Genomic DNA, 18,607 nt, shown 5'->3' with positions numbered 1-18,607 from the left:
GTGCGTTAGGCTATATACCGGTATAAGTAGACTAAATGTTTACGATATGTTTTCACAAACTGATATGTGTAGCCTATAAATAAATACATAAATAAATAAATAGCAGGCTATATCTAATATGTATTTATTTGAAGTGTGACTTTGTGCTAGGATTGGGTTGAACTATACTGTATTATATTCTATTAGCTATTACTCTATAAATCTATATTCTTATGTCACTGTGTGTGATTTGATTCCATTGGCTGTGTGTGTGACAGAATAGGTGGAGTTGTGCCGTGCGGTAGAGCACGCATGCAGCTTTCATTCATCCTAATGCAGCGGGTAATGGGATAGGGCTGCAGGGGCAGGTCTGTTTTGTTTGGTTTGTTTGGGAAGTGGAGACGTTGGTTGTCGGGATAATTTACCAATGTCCGCCGGAGGAGCTCTCCATTAAGTGACCCCTTTCTTCTTTGCGCAGTTGGTCTCGGTTTAATAGTAAGTTTACTGTCCCGGTGGGAACGCAGTCTGTCATGTTCAGCCGCAGCAGCTCCAAGAAGAGAGATTCCAGCAGATCGGTATGTTGTACAACTTAAAAGAAGACACGTTTTTTATTATGTTGGGCATGTTTTCATAGCGCACGGTTCGAAAACGTTTTCATTTCAAGGGACCCCATAACGTCTCTCTGAGAGTGTACAGGGTCCATTTGGTTACATTTGTATGTACACTCTCTCAGAGTTACAGACCCATTAAGGGTCCATTTGGTTACATCTGTGTAAGATACATTCTCAGAGTTACAGACCTGCTAAAGTGCTTCCATTAAGCACCGCCTCAAAGAATCCAGAGGGTCCCGACTCCCTGGACTTTGACAACCACTGTGACATCATAGCCATGGTGCAAAATATTCGGTTTTTTCCACCCTTTTTCCGTACTAATACGCCTACTACTGTTACGTATAGCCGGCTATCAGTCTTTATGAGTGTCAAGGCTAATAGGCTATTCTATTAGTGTTATTTATTGATATACATTTTGTTACTGTATTATGTGGACGATATTCCCTGGCCCTGACAGTTTGGGCAGAAAGTGAACATGTGTAAAGTGCAGATAAGGGCACATTGCACAAGCCTCATTAGAGCTCACTTGGCTGCAGGTGATGAAAGACAAAAGACATTGAACAACTATTCTATCTCTGTTTTTTCACCAAGTGGCCTTTTGCTGAACTTCCAGCTGGTTTTGTTTTTATTGTCTCCACCAGGCCGAAGGCATGGGGAGAGAGTATGTTTTGCACTCCGTGTGTCCGTCCTTCCGTCCGTCCGTTACCAGCTAATCTCCGGCACCGTTAACCCGGTCGATGCCAAACTTTGCACACACACTCCCTGTGTGTGTGCAACAATGAACCTCTGCCCCACATTTTCCAGAACGGCCTGTTAGCGCCACCATGAGGCAGCTTTTCAAATTTTTTACCTAAAACTGCACCGATCTGCGTGAAACGTTGCATGCACACTCCCTAGAGGCCAAGGACAAATCTTTGACCTGCATTTTCCGCATCTGCCTTTTATAGCGCCACCAGGAGGCCGACTTTTGTAAAACACATTTTTTGATATTACTCCTCCAGATTCTGTCCAAAAAACTCACAAATCGTTACACAGTATCTCTATGGTCATGTGCTCAAGTCGGATCTGTCCGATATTTCATATTCCATCTTAATTGGCTATAATTGGCTTTCACAGTTTGCAAGATTGCCCCGTTTTGAACAAAAGCCTCAAATCATGAACGCACCATGCAATTTACGTGAAATCTTTCACACATTTTCTTACTAGGCTGAGGAACCCTTTTCACATTGGCCTGTTATAGCGCCACCAACAGGTTGATTTTTGCAAAACACATTTTTGGAACAAAATGCCTCAAATCATCCAATTGCCATTAAAGGCGTATGAAGAAATGGCAACCTTTTCACATTGGCCTATTATAGTGCCACCAGGCACTCTGCATTTCCTCAACTAAATGAAGAAAATTGTTGCAAAAAACTAACAAACAAAAAAACATGTTTATATTACTCCTAAACATTTTGCCAAACATCTCACACAGTCCTATCCTCCTGGTGGAGACCTGTGCCCAGAAGGGCACTTTTTCTAGTTTAGGGATGTGTGCGATGCGTGTGTCAGTAGCCTACTAGTGCTCTTAACCATATAATTCGCCTAGCTTTATTGATCTCAGAGGCCGAGCATATAAATATAGTATTTATATATTTATTTTTGCTGTATCAGAAATGTGCCTTGGGGAAGAGTGATTATTGATGAATGTAAAAAAAAAAAAAAAAACTCTTAATTCCACACCAAAGCATAGTGTAGAATAGATAAACGTAATTTATCTTGTTTAATAAAACAGCACTTTACTACTATTTACTATTGTGTGGTGGTATCCTTAAAACTAAAGACCCTGCACCAAATTATGTTATCAGTCTCTCATAGGGACATCTATCCTATCATGGCCAAGGACAGTGACTAGGAAGTGATCCCCTCCCCATATTTCTGACAGAAGGCGTTGAGGACTAATTTCACCCTTCTGCATGCTGCACACCAATGGTTCTCAAAGTGGGGTCTGGTGACCCTCAGGGGTCCCCAGCAAAATGTGTAACAGATACACACTCACAGCGAGGTTGCACATCTGCTATTTTTGAATTTTTTGAAAAATCTTCAAAGTGTGAGAACTACTGAGACACATCTTCTGTTCTGCGGGCCCCTGGCACAAAACCTTTTCAGGTAGTGGGTGGGTCGGGTCCGCAGCCGCCAAATACATGTCAATTTGGGGGTCCTGGACATGAAATGGTTTGAGAACCAGTGGAAAACCGTATAGCTTCAGTAAGTAAGTTGTATAACCTCTGATTCTTGTTGATGTTTGTGCCCAGCTGAGAGCACTGGACGAGCCTGACAGAGGACAGCCCTGCAACGTGTGTGGAGACCAGTGTCCTGGCTTCAACCTGCATAAATGGAGGTATGTCACACTGCTGTCACTTCTTCACAACTCCACAAACCACGCCTGTTCAATTGAGACATTGAAAAGCCATCACTTTTGTCCACCAGCAACAACTGTCTCCATTACAACCTAGGCCTGATTTTCCTCAGAGTTTCTGTCATTTCTACAGTAGCATAGTGTTGGATAGATGGTGGCTCGCTTCCTTGAGACAAACTTGGGTGTGAACAGAGGGTAACCGGAATGCTCGCCCCGAAAACACACTGGCCCCATTTTGTTTTCACGGAGCGCTCACCCCCCAGTGGTTCTAATTTTTGTATTCTGAGATTACAAGGTTAGGATTAAGTTTAGAGTTAGGCATAGTTTTACTGAGGTTAAGTAGAGGAATAAGGTTATCTTTAGGCATAGTTTATTAACTTTACTGAGGTTACGTTTAGGAATACCTGGTGGCGACCGTTCCGAGGCCGCCGGATTTCAAACAGAGCATCCTGGTCATACTGTACCAGCGTCATACAGTAGATTGCTCCATAGGGGGGCAGTGGCTCAGGAGGTAGAGCGGCTGTTCGGGAATCGAACCTCCCTGTGTGTCGGTGTCAAAGTGTCCTTGAGCAAGACGCTGAACCCCTAACCGCTCCCGATGAGCAGGTTGTTGGTTCCTTGCATGGTGTCGTCTGCCGTTGGGTGTGTGAATGGCTGAATGTAATACACATTGTAAAGTGTTTTGTATAAAGGCCCTATAAACAGTAAATGCACCATTTACCATTTTTAAAAGCGCTAGTTTTGTTTGAAAGTGCACTGTTGTGATGTCTAAATGGACCCTCGGTCTGGCTCTGACAGGCTGGCAGTGTGTGTAGGCTGGGTGGTGTGTGACGATCCAGTTAACTTGAAGTACTTCTGTTGGTACGGCGACGGGCCCGGGAGAACAAGTAATGAGACACAGTAGGCAGTATCACACTATTGGTTCCCAAAGTTTATTTGACAGACAGGGAATATTTATAGTGCTGGATCGTAGAAACGAGACAGCAAGATATGAAGATGCGTGTCATAGGAACGTGGCATGATGATGTGCAAGGTTGACCTCACGATGTACAAGGCTAGCCTTACTGTCTCGCATACCAGGCGGACCTTATGGTTATGGGTGCTACTGTACCTAACAGGATGCCTCACAAATCTAGAAAGTACAATGCAGACAGAGAAACATATCGCAATGCAAGCTGCACTGTCACATATGAAGTACACTGTATCTCAAGTTCAGTAAATCAGTACACAGACTTACTTAGCTGTACATGGCATGAATCATAACAGTGACTTCCATTTATCTCTGAGCAGTCTCAATGTGGGGTCCAGGTCTGTAACTCTGAGAGTGGAACAAATGGGGTCCATTTGGTTCCATTTGTTACACTCTGGGGGTCCTTTTAAATGTAAAAGTTTGATAACCACTGCTGTTGAAAGAACAATATTTCTATCTTGTTCTTTTCAATTAGTTATCCAGCATGAAAAGGATCATCCAACCTCCGTTCTTTTGCTATAAAGTAAACCATTGGTTTAAACCACCAACCAGTAAACCAGGGCAACAATGCAGGACAGGAATGTGGCCTTAATTGCCCCTCTCTCTCTCTCTCTCTCTCTCTCTCTCTCTCTCTCTCTCTCTCTCTCTCTCTCTCTCTCTCTCTCTCTCTCTCTCCAATGCCACAGTAAAACGTAAACTGTTCCTTTCCCATCAAAGGGGGGTGGGTTGTTTTCTAACACCCTAGGTCTTGGGAAGCTGTAGTAGTCCAACTTTGAGCACTGCAGGTGGAAAACCCCTTTGCTTTATTGGTGGCAAACGTCTTTGTGTTCTTCAGAGCAAAGCTGTGGAACAGTTCACGAGAGGCGCTGCGATGCCGTGTTTGACTCTGGAGCACAAACAAGGTGTTCACGGCCAGTGACACAGATAGGGCTGTGAGCCTGTAATGGTGTGTTTAATGTGGAATGTGATGGACTTTAGCTGACCTCAGTGTTACAGATAGTGGGGGGAGGGTAGGAAGGGCAGCCAGGTAGCCTACTGTAAAATGTGTTATGTAAATGTTCATTTCACTAGAGTACAGTACAGTATGATGGAAATTGAAAACCGCTCCTTTTTTAAGCTCTCACCACGCTTAACCCTAAGAGTATGAAAGCTTTTTTTTAAGCTCTCGTCTCAGTTGAATTGACAAGGTGGGTTTTGCTGTGGTATGGCTGTATACTCGCTGACTGTATCTCCTTTTGGCCACATACCATACCATACAGTACCAGATGGCTGTTGTTAAGACCACTAACCTGCTGTGGCAAAACAAGTCTTGAAAATTCAAAACAGGGGGCACTGATTTTGTCCAACACTTGGCATTAACATTACACATTAGAGTATAAAAGATAATTTATGAGCATTATTTTCTCATGTCTGAAATTCTGTTTGATGTTTCTTTTCTACAGCAGAAGTTACACTACAGCAGTGGTTCCCAAAGTGGGGTCCGGGGATCCCCCAGGGGTCCTTGAGGGGGTTCCTCCAAGGGGTCCCCAGTAAAATGAGGAAATATAGTATAGCAATCTGTTTAACCAACGTGAACCCTATTCATTCAAGATTTTACTTGAGTTAAAGTACAAGGGTCACGCCATTGAAAACGAGTAGGAGAGAATGAATGAATGAAGGCCTCCTACCGTTCTACACACTTAACGTGTGTTGACTGTCTTGGAAACCACTGAAATATTGATGACTTTGTGAATATTCAGGAGATGGAGAATAGGTATACGCTATACGGTACAAGGAAGGCACTGCCGGGGCTTTTGTCTTTTTCTTCCGCTCTCCTCTTCCATGCTGCCGCTAAAAGAACTTTCTACAAAGCTACTGTCGCTGTCGGGCAAAGAACTTGTATCTCCACATTTATTTATTTTCGTAAATGAACACCCTACATACAAAGTGTCGCACTAAAGTCGTGAAAGTAGTCAATCTACAAGCTTGTAGATCGGCTATTTTCAATATTTTTTCTGGAGACTCCCATCCAGGACAGGGCTCAGATCTGAAGCCATTGCATCGACCCCAGGCAAGGTTCGAACCCATGACCATCCACAAGAAAAGCATTTGCTCTAACCGCTACACTAGTGCGGCACAATTAGTTTTTCTAAATAATAATTAAAAACGGATTTACAAGGTTTCCACCCGACAGCAACGCTATGCTGGCGTCCCCCTTGGGGGCTTTGACTGTATGTTTGTGAGGAGGCAGATTATTATTCAGCAGACAACAGACCAGGTCGAGCGTGTTTTAAAAGCCCCCAAATCTATGAAAAACCTTCACCCACTAGAATTAACCTCAGATTCTATTTTCAGATTATTTTTAGCCTGTGTTGACTTGAAAATGGAATGGGAAAAAACATCCGTGTCATTTTTCATTTTAGCAAATACATTTTTCAGAAACCTGTTATTTGAATCCTGAAAAGTAACAGTTTTGGACATATGAGGTTTTCCACCCGACAGAGACGATATGAGAATGCAAGGTAAGCATGTGTCCATATTGTGCTGAACTGTTGGGACTCTTAAATTGGAAATAGATTTTTTTTGTTACTTCTCATCCCCCTCCACATACTGCATCTTCTCCTGTATACCATTAGCACAAGGAGAATCAATCAATAAATAAAACACTTTCCCTTCCTCTTAGAAGTAGGTGAAAATTCACCTTTACGGTGTAAAACTGCAGCCATGGCTCCTGTTACCTCCCTGCACGAGTCGTCGTCGTTGGGCAGAAACCTCGTATCTCCATATTATTTTTTTCGCTCTACTTCATCATACAAGAGGTCTACAAGCTCACAATGGGCAGTATTATGCGTGTCTTAAGTACCAGGTCTTATGACTTAACTTAAGACCTGGAGGCGTGGTCAATGCTGTTTGGCCACTCAGAATAGCCAAATGGCATTGATCACGCCTCCAGGTCTTAAGTTAAGTAATAAGACCTGGTACTTAAGACACGCATAATACTGCCCATTATGTGTTTTAAGATGTTTTTAAAATAACAATAAAAAGTGTGACATACAAGGTTTCCGCCCGACAGAGCCGAGCGCTGCGAGTCAGTGTGACAGCGCTGCGTAGCTCGGCAGCAATAAGCTGAGTTGGCAGCTTGCGGCAGGTTCGAGTCACTTCGGCTTCCACAACACGCCTCCCATTGCTGAATTATTAATGCCTGCCCTTGGCTTGATTGATTCTCCCCTGTGCTAATGAGACTCATTACCAGGCTTATTAACATGGAGCGCTCGTGTTCAACTGAACGCTGCTGCTATCTGATCAGCCCCGATCGCATGACCCACTTCTTCTGACGCCGCCGCCTCGCTAGAGCTGCCTTGGCTACGGCGTGTTGCTGTCGAGGCACGTTGGCACCACCGCTGTGTGTTGTCAATGCTAATGTAGGCCCTTTAAAAAGGTCACACGTTCTCAACTCTTTAGCTGCCTCAGGTCCGTCTGGACTGGAGATGATGAATTGGATTGTTAAAAATGGTGGTGGAGCTTAAGTACATTTACTCGTAACTTTAAGTATATTTACAAGTTACATTAAGTTGCTATTTTACTATTACCTTGCTGTAGTATTTTCCTTTTTTGATACTTTGTACTTGACTACATCTCAGAGGGAAATTTACTCTTCTTGCTCTATAGTTACCAGTTACATTTTCTTCTTTTTCTACCTTAAAAAACCCCCCCAAAAAACATGCATTAACCCCTTCAGCCTTATTTGAAATAAAATACTGTATTAAATCTGTGTACGAAGGTACTTTGGTATTTTTGATTCCAAGACCTTTTTCTTTTACTCAAAGTCTATCTTCCACCGCTGTTAAAGAGATGATTTATACCTTTTTTGCAATTCCTTGATTTACTCCTCATACTGTACGTTGTACCACAATGATAAAGCATCTCTGAAGGCAGAGGGTTTAGTGTGTGCACGCCCGTGTGCGTGTGTGTGTGTGTGTGTGTGTGTGTGTGTGTGTGGCGAAGGACAAAGCCTGGCCTTGTCTGCAGTACCACGGCCTTCTATTGAAACCCTAGCTGGCTAAGAGCAGCAGAGAACAGTGTTGCCATGTCTGCTTATTATAGCATTGTTGAGCACAAATCTCCAACATTTCGTGTGTGTTTTTTTTCATAAATTAATGCCCCTACTTGATCATACTATAGGCGACAAAAGAAGCGATGCTTCCTCTATTTTATTTTATTTTTTCAAGGTTTTTTGAAAATAGCAGATCAGCTATTTTCAAATGTACTAGGTTAAAATGATGATTGTTTCCCCTCAAAATCAGTGGCAACAGTGGCAGAGAGAAGGGGGGGGGGGGGGGGGGGGCATAGTTTAGGACGGAAGGATGGAGGTCTATGAGGTAGAGCAGCGGTTCTCAACCTTTTCAGGCTGCAACCCCCCCCCCCCCACACACACACACACACACACACACAGCCATTTGACAAGCACTTGAGTTGAGGCAATACATTTCATTTGACTTGGTACCGCAGATAAATATATTGTTTGTGAGTAGTTATGCCAATTTTCACAACCATTTGCGCAATGTTCAAGCTGTTTTTATAGTAGGCATATAGTTTGTTAACTTTTCATTCATTTAATTTCTATTAGGTATAGCTAGTGGGTATGGAAAAGGTTTTAAAAGCCTTAAATTGTCACTTCACTGTCACCTGGGGACCCCCCCCCCCTAAAAGAAAATCATGTGTGGAGTCCTGAATGACTCATTGACGTCTGTACACACACACACACACACACACACACACACACACACACACACACACACACACACACACACACACACACACACACACACACACACACAGACGTCTGTCCCCTCGGTAACCTGATTCTGATCTGCATAACACAGAGAGGGCTGTGCTGCTATTCACTGTGTTAACAAGATCACCAGGCAAATAAAACTGTCCCTGGGCGCCTGGGAATATGAATAGCCCTGTAAAAGAAGTGTGCGTGCGTGCGTGCGTGCGTGCGTGCGTGCGTGCGTGCGTGCGTGCGTGTATTGTGTATCTGTGTATCTGTGTATTGGCATGGAGATGAGAGCCTCCACTGGAACACTAGTGTTCGCCAGAGATAGTAGAGATTTGCCAAAGTGTTCTTCCTCTCTCTCTGTCTCTCTCTCTCTCTCTGTCTCTCTCTCTTTGTCATTTTCGTCAAAACAATCATAGTCCATAGACTAGGCTGGCAAAAAATACATTATAACTGCACTAAACAAACATTAAAGTCCATAGACATGGCCCGGGAAGGGGAATTTATAATTATTAGGCGCTAAACAAACATTAAAAGTCCATGGACTTTGCTTGGCTTCAGAAATGATGGATTTCTGAAGGATATGGTGTGCAGTGAACGGATATTCGGTTACCCTGTTAAACGGGCCTGGCCCTGCCAACCGTTTTGTGGTTATTCTATTTAATCTATATTTTAATTGAGATATAAGAAAGAATACACATTTTTATTTCTGTAGGCATATTATTGGCATGTCATAATAAAATGTTGCTTTTAACAACTCAGTTGCGGAGTCACACTGTTTAGCTTTTTTGAGTATTTTGATCGTGATGGTCACGATGGAGAAATCACATCCAATATAAACACCTACTGGATGTGAATCTCCGCAGTCAATTTGAAGAGTTGATTACAACTTTATAGGTGAGAACACACAGTAGGCCTAGACATAACTGTTCGGCTGAAAATACTATGTCATATTGTGGTTTAAACTTTAAGGAGAGCTGGTCAGTCACTGTGCTGCAGAGTCAGAGCAGTTAATTGATTTGACCCAGATTCACTGTCATGATGTAATTAATTATTTGGCAGCACCTGTGTAACATTCCAATATTATAAACATTTAAAATGGCTTTCATATATTCTTAATATTTCTTTCAACTTATGTTTGGCCTTATAGATCAAAATGTGCTCAGTTTTGGCTTTGGTCTGGATGTTAATTTAAAAAAATCTATTTTAATTATTTTTAATTAATTAATTTTCGACTATTCAAATAAACTGTTTCAAAAATGCTGTGTACTCGTCAGTGAAATTAACCGCTAGGAACATCCCTACTGAAGGATACCAAAATTAGAATCAAGAGTGGTTCATCTGTCACAAGCAGTGAAATATTAGTGAGAGGGTAAGAGAGAGTGTCAGTGTGTGGCTGTTCAAGCATTCTTGATATTGTACAGATTTCCTGTGGCTGCAAAGAAGGCTTTCACTCACCTTCATGTCGTATTGGTATTCGATAGGCCACCAGAGTTACCCCTCTGAATATTGGTATTATGGAGATATATCTTACTAACATATCCATATCACAAACCTAGCGCTCCATATATGGAGAGCAGACACAGGGACATTTCGTGCTGACATCATGCCAATGTAGAACTCCATCGATATAGATGACTGGCATCTTCATCGTGACAAGCATCCAGCCAAGCCCTATATAAAGAGTGGTTATTGCCCTTGAGTTAAGATGCAAGCAGTATTCACTACGGTCCTCGCGAGAGACTCCATCCATAGCCTTCCCAGTATGCTAGCGGTTTCTAAACTCGGACAACCAGTCCCCATTCATTGAGTAGTATTTTATAGTACTTTGGTATTGAGGGTGTTTCTTCTGACAATTCGCCGTGCTCAAAGTCCATCCATGTCTAGCAGCAGCTTTGATGCACCTGGAGGGTGTGAGCTCCACTCTTCCAAGACTCTGCTCTTCTCCTGTTCTGAGTGTGCATTCGCCTTCACCTCTGAGGTCTCCCTGCATAATCACATGAAGGTGGGCCACCGCAATCTCTACTGGCAAATGTTGAAGACTGGACAGATCCCATCAGCAGCCGTTCAACAAACAACCAGGCCTGTGACCAGCCAGAAACAAGGAGACACAGATGAAGCCCATGCCCAACTGTCTTCCAAACGAGAAAAGAAAGAAAGAAAGAAAACTCACGTCTGTAAACAGTGTGACAAGAGTTTCAGTGATGAATACTCTCTGGAGAATCACCAGCGTATCCACACTGGAGAAAGACCCTTCCTCTGTAAACCGTGTGGCAAGGGTTTCAGTCGGTTAGGTGGCCTGAAGTCACACCAGCGTATCCACACTGGAGAAAGACCCTTCCACTGTAAATATTGTGACAAGAGTTTCAGTAACTTGAGTAATCTGAGCAGGCACCAGTATGTCCACACCGGAGAAAGACCTTTCCTCTGTAAACCATGTGACAAGGGTTTCAGTCGGTTAGGTGGCCTGAAGTCACACCAGCGTGTCCACACTGGGGAAAGACCCTTCCACTGTAAATATTGTGACAAGAGTTTCAGTAACTTGAGTAATCTGAGCAGCCACCAGTATGTCCACACCGGAGAAAGACCTTTCCTCTGTAAACCGTGTGGCAAGGGTTTCAGTCGGTTAGGTGGCCTGAAGTCACACCAGCGTGTCCACACTGGGGAAAGACCCTTCCACTGTAAATATTGTGACAAGAGTTTCAGTAACTTGAGTAATCTGGATGGGGGCACTCGCTGATCAGCCTGCATCAGGGCAGGGGTAAAACATCTCTGTTGTAAACAGTGTGATAAGAGTTTCACTTGTTTGAGTAATCTGAAGAAACACCACAATGTCCACACTAGAGGGAAAAATAATCACCCTTGTGTGAAGTGAGCGGTGCCTTTCATCACAATGATGATGTCTGATGATGTCAACAACATGTCATGGACATTCCGTGCTCAAACGGACAGAAAGACAGACAGACATTGGAGCTGCTCCATCGCTAAAAACGTTCCATGTAAACAGAGTTTTGGACAGTTAGATCAGATACACTGGGGAAAAGACCCTTTTACAGTGGAAGGGTCTAGTTTGATGGGCAACTGGCGATAGTCTGAACAGACACCAACGTATCCACACTGACTGGAGAGAAGTCTTGCAACTGTACACGGTGTGTCATGAGTAACTATCAGATACATTGAAGAGACACCGGTGTCTCCACACTGTAGAAAAACCTTTCCACTGTACACTAAACGGTGTGATACATTCACGGCCATGTTGGTGCATAGACATGATAGAAAATGCACATGAAGTACTAGTAACCTGAATAAAGCATAATAAAGAAATCACACCCGTGTGAACTGAGTGGTGTAAGGTCTTATATAGCCTGTCTGACGTAATGAAATCATGTCTGACGTAATGAAATCACACCCGGGTGAACTGGGTGAACATAGCAACCATGCTAATTTTTTGAGCACAGACAGACAGACAGACTAACAAAGCCAGTTGTAGGAGTGGTTTACACCACTCAAATAATGTGATTGAATGTAATTTGTGTAAACTTGGCTTATCACCCTATAGCGATGATTTGATTGGCTGAGCAAAGTACATATTGAAGATAAAAGTGAGGGCAGAAAAGTGAAGGCGCCAAAGGTGATTGGCCCGGAATGACATTTGTGATGATTTGATATAAGATATAAGAGCGCCCCTCACTTCACACAGGTGTGATTCTTTTTTTTTTCTTCTTTTTTTTTAGTTGCATTGTGAAACAAAATGTAGCAAAAGGGATATATACAAACAGGAAAAGGGATATATACTCACAATCACAACCCATAAAAAACATTTATCAGTAACCCAAATATGGGTCGTAACCTACTGTTTGGGAAACCGATTGGCTGATCACCCCATAGCGATTATTTGATTGGCTGACTACTTACTTATCCTCTTCGTCCCGTTTGGGGCATAAGCCCTCTGTTCAGGGAAGTTGACAATTTGCATGTTCTCCCCGTGTCCCCGGCATATGGTAGGTACCCTCACAAAAAACATGCAGTAATCCTGGTCTCTAAACTACCTCCCCCTGGCCAGCCAGGGCACCTGATGGAGAGGAAAGGAACTGGTCGGAATAACGTGTTCTTTCCACATGCTACATCCGGCCGGGGAAACTCTCCCCTGTCAGGTGAAAAGAAGCAGCTTGGACTACTCATGCATAGAAGGAAGCATGAGGTCAGTCCGCTGCCCCCCCAGGTTGGCAGAGGAAGTGTAGCGCCCAGGATTACATTAGATAATTGACACTGGGTGAAAAAAATGGGTTGCAAAATCGTGGGATAAAGATTATATTAAAAAAAAGGGAAGGTGACAATTGTCACTGGGGGGCACCTGTCAGCGGCTGCCGAGTGGCTGCCGTGTAAAGTGGTCAGATGGGTAGGCTGCGTGTAAAGTGGTCAGATGGGTAGGCTGCGTGTAAAGTGGTCAGATGGGTAGGCTGCGTGTAAAGTGGTCAGATGGGTAGGCTGCGTGTAAAGTGGTCAGATGGGTAGGCTGCGTGTAAAGTGGTCAGATGGGTAGGCTGCCGTGTAAAGTGGTCAGATGGGTAGGCTGCGTGTAAAGTGGTCAGATGGGTAGGCTGCCGTGTAAAGTGGTCAGATGGGTAGGCTGCCGTGTAAAGTGGTCAGATGGGTAGGCTGCCGTGTAAAGTGGTCAGATGGGTAGGCTGCGTGTAAAGTGGTCAAATGGGTAGGCTGCGTGTAAAGTGGTCAGATGGGTAGGCTGCGTGTAAAGTGGTCAGATGGGTAGGCTGCGTGTAAAGTGGTCAGATGGGTAGGCTGCGTGTAAAGTGGTCAGATGGGTACGCTGCGTGTATAGTGGTCAGATGGGTAGGCTGCGTGTAAAGTGGTCAGATGGGTAGGCTGCGTGTATAGTGGTCAGATGGGTAGGCTGCGTGTAAAGTGGTCAGATGGGTAGGCTGCGTGTAAAGTGGTCAGATGGGTAGGCTGCGTGTATAGTGGTCAGATGGGTAGGCTGCGTGTAAAGTGGTCAGATGGGTAGGCTGCGTGTAAAGTGGTCAGATGGGTAGGCTGCGTGTAAAGTTGTCAGATGGGTAGGCTGCGTGTAAAGTTGTCAGATGGGTAGGCTGCGTGTAAAGTGGTCAGATGGGTAGGCTGCGTGTAAAGTTGTCAGACGGGTAGGCTGCGTGTAAAGTGGTCAGATGGGTAGGCTGCCGTGTAAAGTGGTAATATGGATTTTTTTCGCCTGTTAACCCATTTTGACCTGAGATCAGATTCTAAAAATGTCTTCTGATGATCTGACAGTTTTCTGAAAAAGCTGTTTCTATGTCAGTCGTTCTTCGATTTTTCAAAAATAGCAGACCTACAAGCTCATAGCGCGCCACTCGGTGGCGCGCTATGAGCTTGTTGATCTGCTATTTTTCAATAGCTAAAGCATAACATAATGCTAACACCAAAAGACTTCGGGGTGGTGTGATCGATGGCCCATGCTGAGCGATGATACAGACCCACAGAGCTCTGGTATAGTGCCGATATAAATCATATTGTGACCTTTTGGACTTGGCGTGACAGCTCTTCGCTGGACCCGTCCCTGTCCCCATCTCCCAGCATAATGATTCTGCCTTGATAACTCTGTCTCTGTCTCTCTCACACTCCTTCCTTTCCCCTCCCTTCTCTCAAAGGCATAACTTTCACAAAAACAATAGTTGTTCCCCATCATTTCCCTCTATACCAGCAGGTACTTATCAGCCAGTGGAGTATTCGTGTGGTGGTGTTTAGTTTACCTGCAGAAACACACTGCAGCCCTGTTGCTGTATTTAGGTGTTTTTTCACCTAAATACAGTTCCCCTAAAACACCTAAAGGGCGGCTGTGGCTCAGGAGGTAGAGCAGGTCGTCCAATGATCCATGGGTCGGCGGTTCGAATCCCGGCTCCTCCTGTCTACATGTCGAAGTGTCCTTGGGCAAGACACTGAACCCCAAATTGCTCCCGATGTGCTGGTTGGTACCTTGCATGGCTTCCGCTGCAATCGGTGTATGAATGTGTGTGTGAATGGGTGAATGTAATGCACAATCTATGTAAAGCGCCTTGGATAAAGGCGCTATATAAATGCACCATTTACACCCCCCATGATTTCTTTTTACTTTTCACGAAATGCTTTGAAGTGTATTTTTGAGGGGCGCCTCCTATAGCTTTTGTCCCCACACGTATCAATATTTGCCATTGACAATGGAAAGGAGAAATTAGGTCAAATGTCCGCCAAATATGACCTAATTCTTGTCCCCACACGTCTCATATTTGCCATTGACAATGAAAGGAGACATTAGGTCAAATGTCCGCCAAATATGACGTAAATTTAACCAACCAATTACATAAATTCAGTTGTTCATGAGATGATGTATGATGATGTATAATGATAAAAGCGCCTCTCACTTCACACGGGTGTGATTGTTTTTATTCATTTTTTCCACGTAATGGTAAAATGCCCAAAGCAGGGATGACCGGTTGAAGGTGGTTCGATGTATCCATAGTGCCGTGTGTTGACATTGATGCTGAAGGCCTTAGATGGCCTCTCTGATTGGCTGATGAGGTGAAGAGGGGAGATTAGACATGGTGGTCACGGAAACGGAGCGGTGAGACGCATACATGCATGCAAATACACCAGGCCAGGCTCCCTCCAAGGGGCCGCGCGGACCGTCGGTGAATTCCAATGAAAGCACCGCATTAAAAGTCAAGAGCCTGGACCTCGCACGCACGCACGCACGCACGCACACACGCACATGCACACACGTGCGCAGTTGCGCACACACACACACACACGTGTGCGCACACACACGCACGCATGCACACAAAGAGAGATAAAGAGCGGACCATGCATGGGGTTGAATACCAATGGTATTCTTCATTTTCCTAGAGTGGGGAAATGTAAGCAAGCGCATCTCTACGTATTTTAATAAACCCAGTTTAAAAAAAAGAAGAAAACTAAAAGAAATGTATAGCCTATGTCATGATCACTCGTGGGTATTGTTTTCAATTGGATATATTGAATGTAATCTGATTTTTACAACAGCCTTGATAAGGGGTTGTCTTTTATTGCATATTTGCTGTGGAAAGCTTCTTCCATTGGATGTGGTTTTGATACGGCCGCCTTGTGTTTGTTGTAATGTAAGATGTTTTATTGGCTGGTAGTGCACCGTGTAAGGGCCTATCAGCAGGCAGGAAACGATCCCTCTCACCTGGATTGGATGCAGCTTGTAGTTACGTTGGTGCATCGACCTTCAGAGCAGATTCTCTATAGTTAGTTACTAGTCAGACAGTTCGGCGGTTCCCAAAGTGGGGTCCGCGGACCCCTAGGGGTACGCGACTCATAGCCAGGGGGTACCCGAAATAATTCCCAGAAACTTTTTTTAACATTAAAATTATGTTTATCTACGTGGTCATTTCTGCCAAGTTGCGCAATAAACGTATTTTTTGTGTTCATTGTGTTTCTCCCATGTTTGCTTTGGGCCAATAGCTGACATGATTACTAAAACTACAACATCAGTCAACCTGTCGTGACCCCAAACAGTAACAGCAGGACGCATGCTGCAGAAACAACAAAAAGACTCGGGACACTTGAAAGGTTTCTGCGGCCGCTTCAGATGAGGGGGTACCTGGAAAAATGTCTACCCCAAAAGGGGTACCTGGTCCAAAGAAGTTTGGGAACCCCTCTACGCCAAGTGTTTGGGTCGGGAGTCGGGACCCATGTCATTGGGTCACGGAACCATTTTTATGGGTCACAAGTTAAATGTTTAACTGTTAATTTTTATGTTTGAACATTTTTCAACATGGAAACAATTATGAGGATTATGACAAAAATAAAATAATAATGTGGCTGTGAGTGAATGAATGAATGTGAATGAATGAATGAATGAATTCATCTTTATTTTCGTGTCTTGTCGTTAAGACCCATCCCTTACGTTACGGGATTATAAGACACCAACAACATAAATAAACAATATCACGTTCACTTCCCACAAAGAAGCTACACAAAGTATTTGATAAAAACAAAAAAACAGAACGGAAATAAACAAAAATATAAAAAATAAAATAGCTACACACACACAGCCTGTGTGTGTTGGCTGTGTGTCCGCGCGTGTCTGACATTGTCATTTTATATAGATGCACATTTACCAAACAAGCTGTGGTGCATCTTCTGGGACAGAGACAGACAGACTCCTGTGTTTTAGGATTGTGCACAGTAAGCTATGACTGAGACACAACAGTCTCATGCAGGCTGTGCCATCCATAGAGTATATAAAAGGATAGAGACTGATCTGGCGCGAAGCTCCAGATCCCCCCCCGCTATTCATGTCAGTGGAAGTTGCTCAGTGGCGTTTTGAAGCACCCGGAAGGACCGTCTACTTACGCCTTTTTTCGATTTGGGCACCACAATTTGGTGCCCAAAATGCGGAAGTGCAAACGCGCTCAACGTTAAAGCCCAGCTGCACGGGGTTTCCTCGTCATACTTCCACGGGTCCGCCTGCAGTCCCTCCTCTTACCGCTAGGGCCCAGTGCTTCAACGTTAGAAAGCCTCGGCCCAGGCGGTGGCGTAACCGTCTGGGCACCCGACTGGTAATCCAGTCGCAGTGTGCCGCGGGTTCGACTCCCGAGCCCGACACGGCCTTTACTGCATGTCTTCCCCCATCTCTCTCCCGTTTCCTGTCAGCCTACTGTCTGTCCCTTCAAAAACCAATAAAAGGCGTAAGCCGCAAAAAAATATCTTAAAAAAAAAAAAAAAAAAAAAAAGCCTCACTGGCCCCTTGGTGCCATCTCATGTGTCTGTCAGCTGGGATGGAGGCCATGTGTGCAACGTTACAGGACACCCAGGCCAGGTGTCACGTTGCTCCATTGTATGCTTGTAATTGCTTAGTAGAACTTTGTTGTCTTGTGTTGTTGTTGTACAGTAGCTTTCACATTTAGTGCTGCAGTCAGTGTTGTTTTTGGCAGCAAATTTTGATTTTAGTTTTAGTCATAGAAGTCTTTTGAATAGTTTTCATTTGGTTTTAGTCACATTTTAGTCACCTGGAATGTCTTAGTGTTAGTCTAGTTTTAGTCTACTAAACGTCATAAGATTTTAGTCGACTAAATCTACGACTAAAATGTATTTTTGGTGGGGCTTGATGCCGTCGTAATGACTGATTTCACACTTGCTGAAAATAGCTTGAAAAGAGCTTGTAGATCTGCTATTTTCAGCATGCAACCAAGTGTAAAATGACATACTGGATCTCTTGTCCACTAGTCCCTGTTTAACATTTTATTTGTTGATGAAATTGTCAATATATTTTGTCTTAGTTTTAGTCATCATAGCTTAGTTTTCATTAGTTTTTTCGTCAGTGAAAAAAGGGAGTCGACGAACATTTTCCGTTCGAGTTTTAGTCGACGAAATCAACACAGGCTGCAGTGCAGAGTGTTTAGCTCATTAGCTGGTAATGCACCAGTGGTTCTCAAAGTGTGGTCCGGGGACCCCTAGGACCCCCCGGGGATCTTGTGCTTGTGAGCCTGAGGAAGTACCTTTGGTCAATCAGTAGGTGTCCTCCTACCCCAACACCATGCAGGTCTAAATGTCTTCAAGGACCACTTCACCACTTGTCAACCCATTTTCTATAATTAAAAAATCGTTTTGGCTTGAAGTTCAAAAGCTGGTTTCGGTATGAGGAGGAGACGGAGTAGCTACTTACTACTACAGTGCATGCACCTTTTCCTTGTCTTAGGCCCAAACCGCACCAATGCAACTCCTTGCAACAAAACCGTTTTAAGGGCATGTCACACCAATGAAACTCCTTGCAACTGCCATTGGGGATAATGGTTTCATGCGACTACATGTAACTACTCGCAACCGTTTGGTTGCAAGGAGATGCACTGGTGCGG

At 44.0% G+C, this 18,607-nt stretch overlaps 1 protein-coding gene across 1 annotated transcript in view; it reads left to right on the top strand.

Moving 5' to 3' along the window:
• The first annotated feature begins 264 nt into the window (after positions 1-264).
• The window catches only part of prickle2b (prickle homolog 2b), a 156,699-nt gene continuing 138,356 nt past the window's right edge, over positions 265-18,607 (top strand). Inside the window, exons 1-2 of the mRNA XM_079511141.1 lie at positions 265-554; positions 2,885-2,970. Coding sequence (XP_079367267.1) covers positions 510-554; positions 2,885-2,970 — 131 coding nt within the window. The 5' untranslated portion in view covers positions 265-509. The remainder of the gene's footprint in view (positions 555-2,884; positions 2,971-18,607) is intronic.

The sequence above is a fragment of the Electrona antarctica genome (assembly GCF_951216825.1).
Source record: "Electrona antarctica genome assembly, chromosome: 9".
NCBI classification, from domain to species: domain Eukaryota; kingdom Metazoa; phylum Chordata; class Actinopteri; order Myctophiformes; family Myctophidae; genus Electrona; species Electrona antarctica.
Note: the sequence above shows the minus strand (reverse complement) of the source record. Positions and strands in the feature narration are given on the sequence as shown.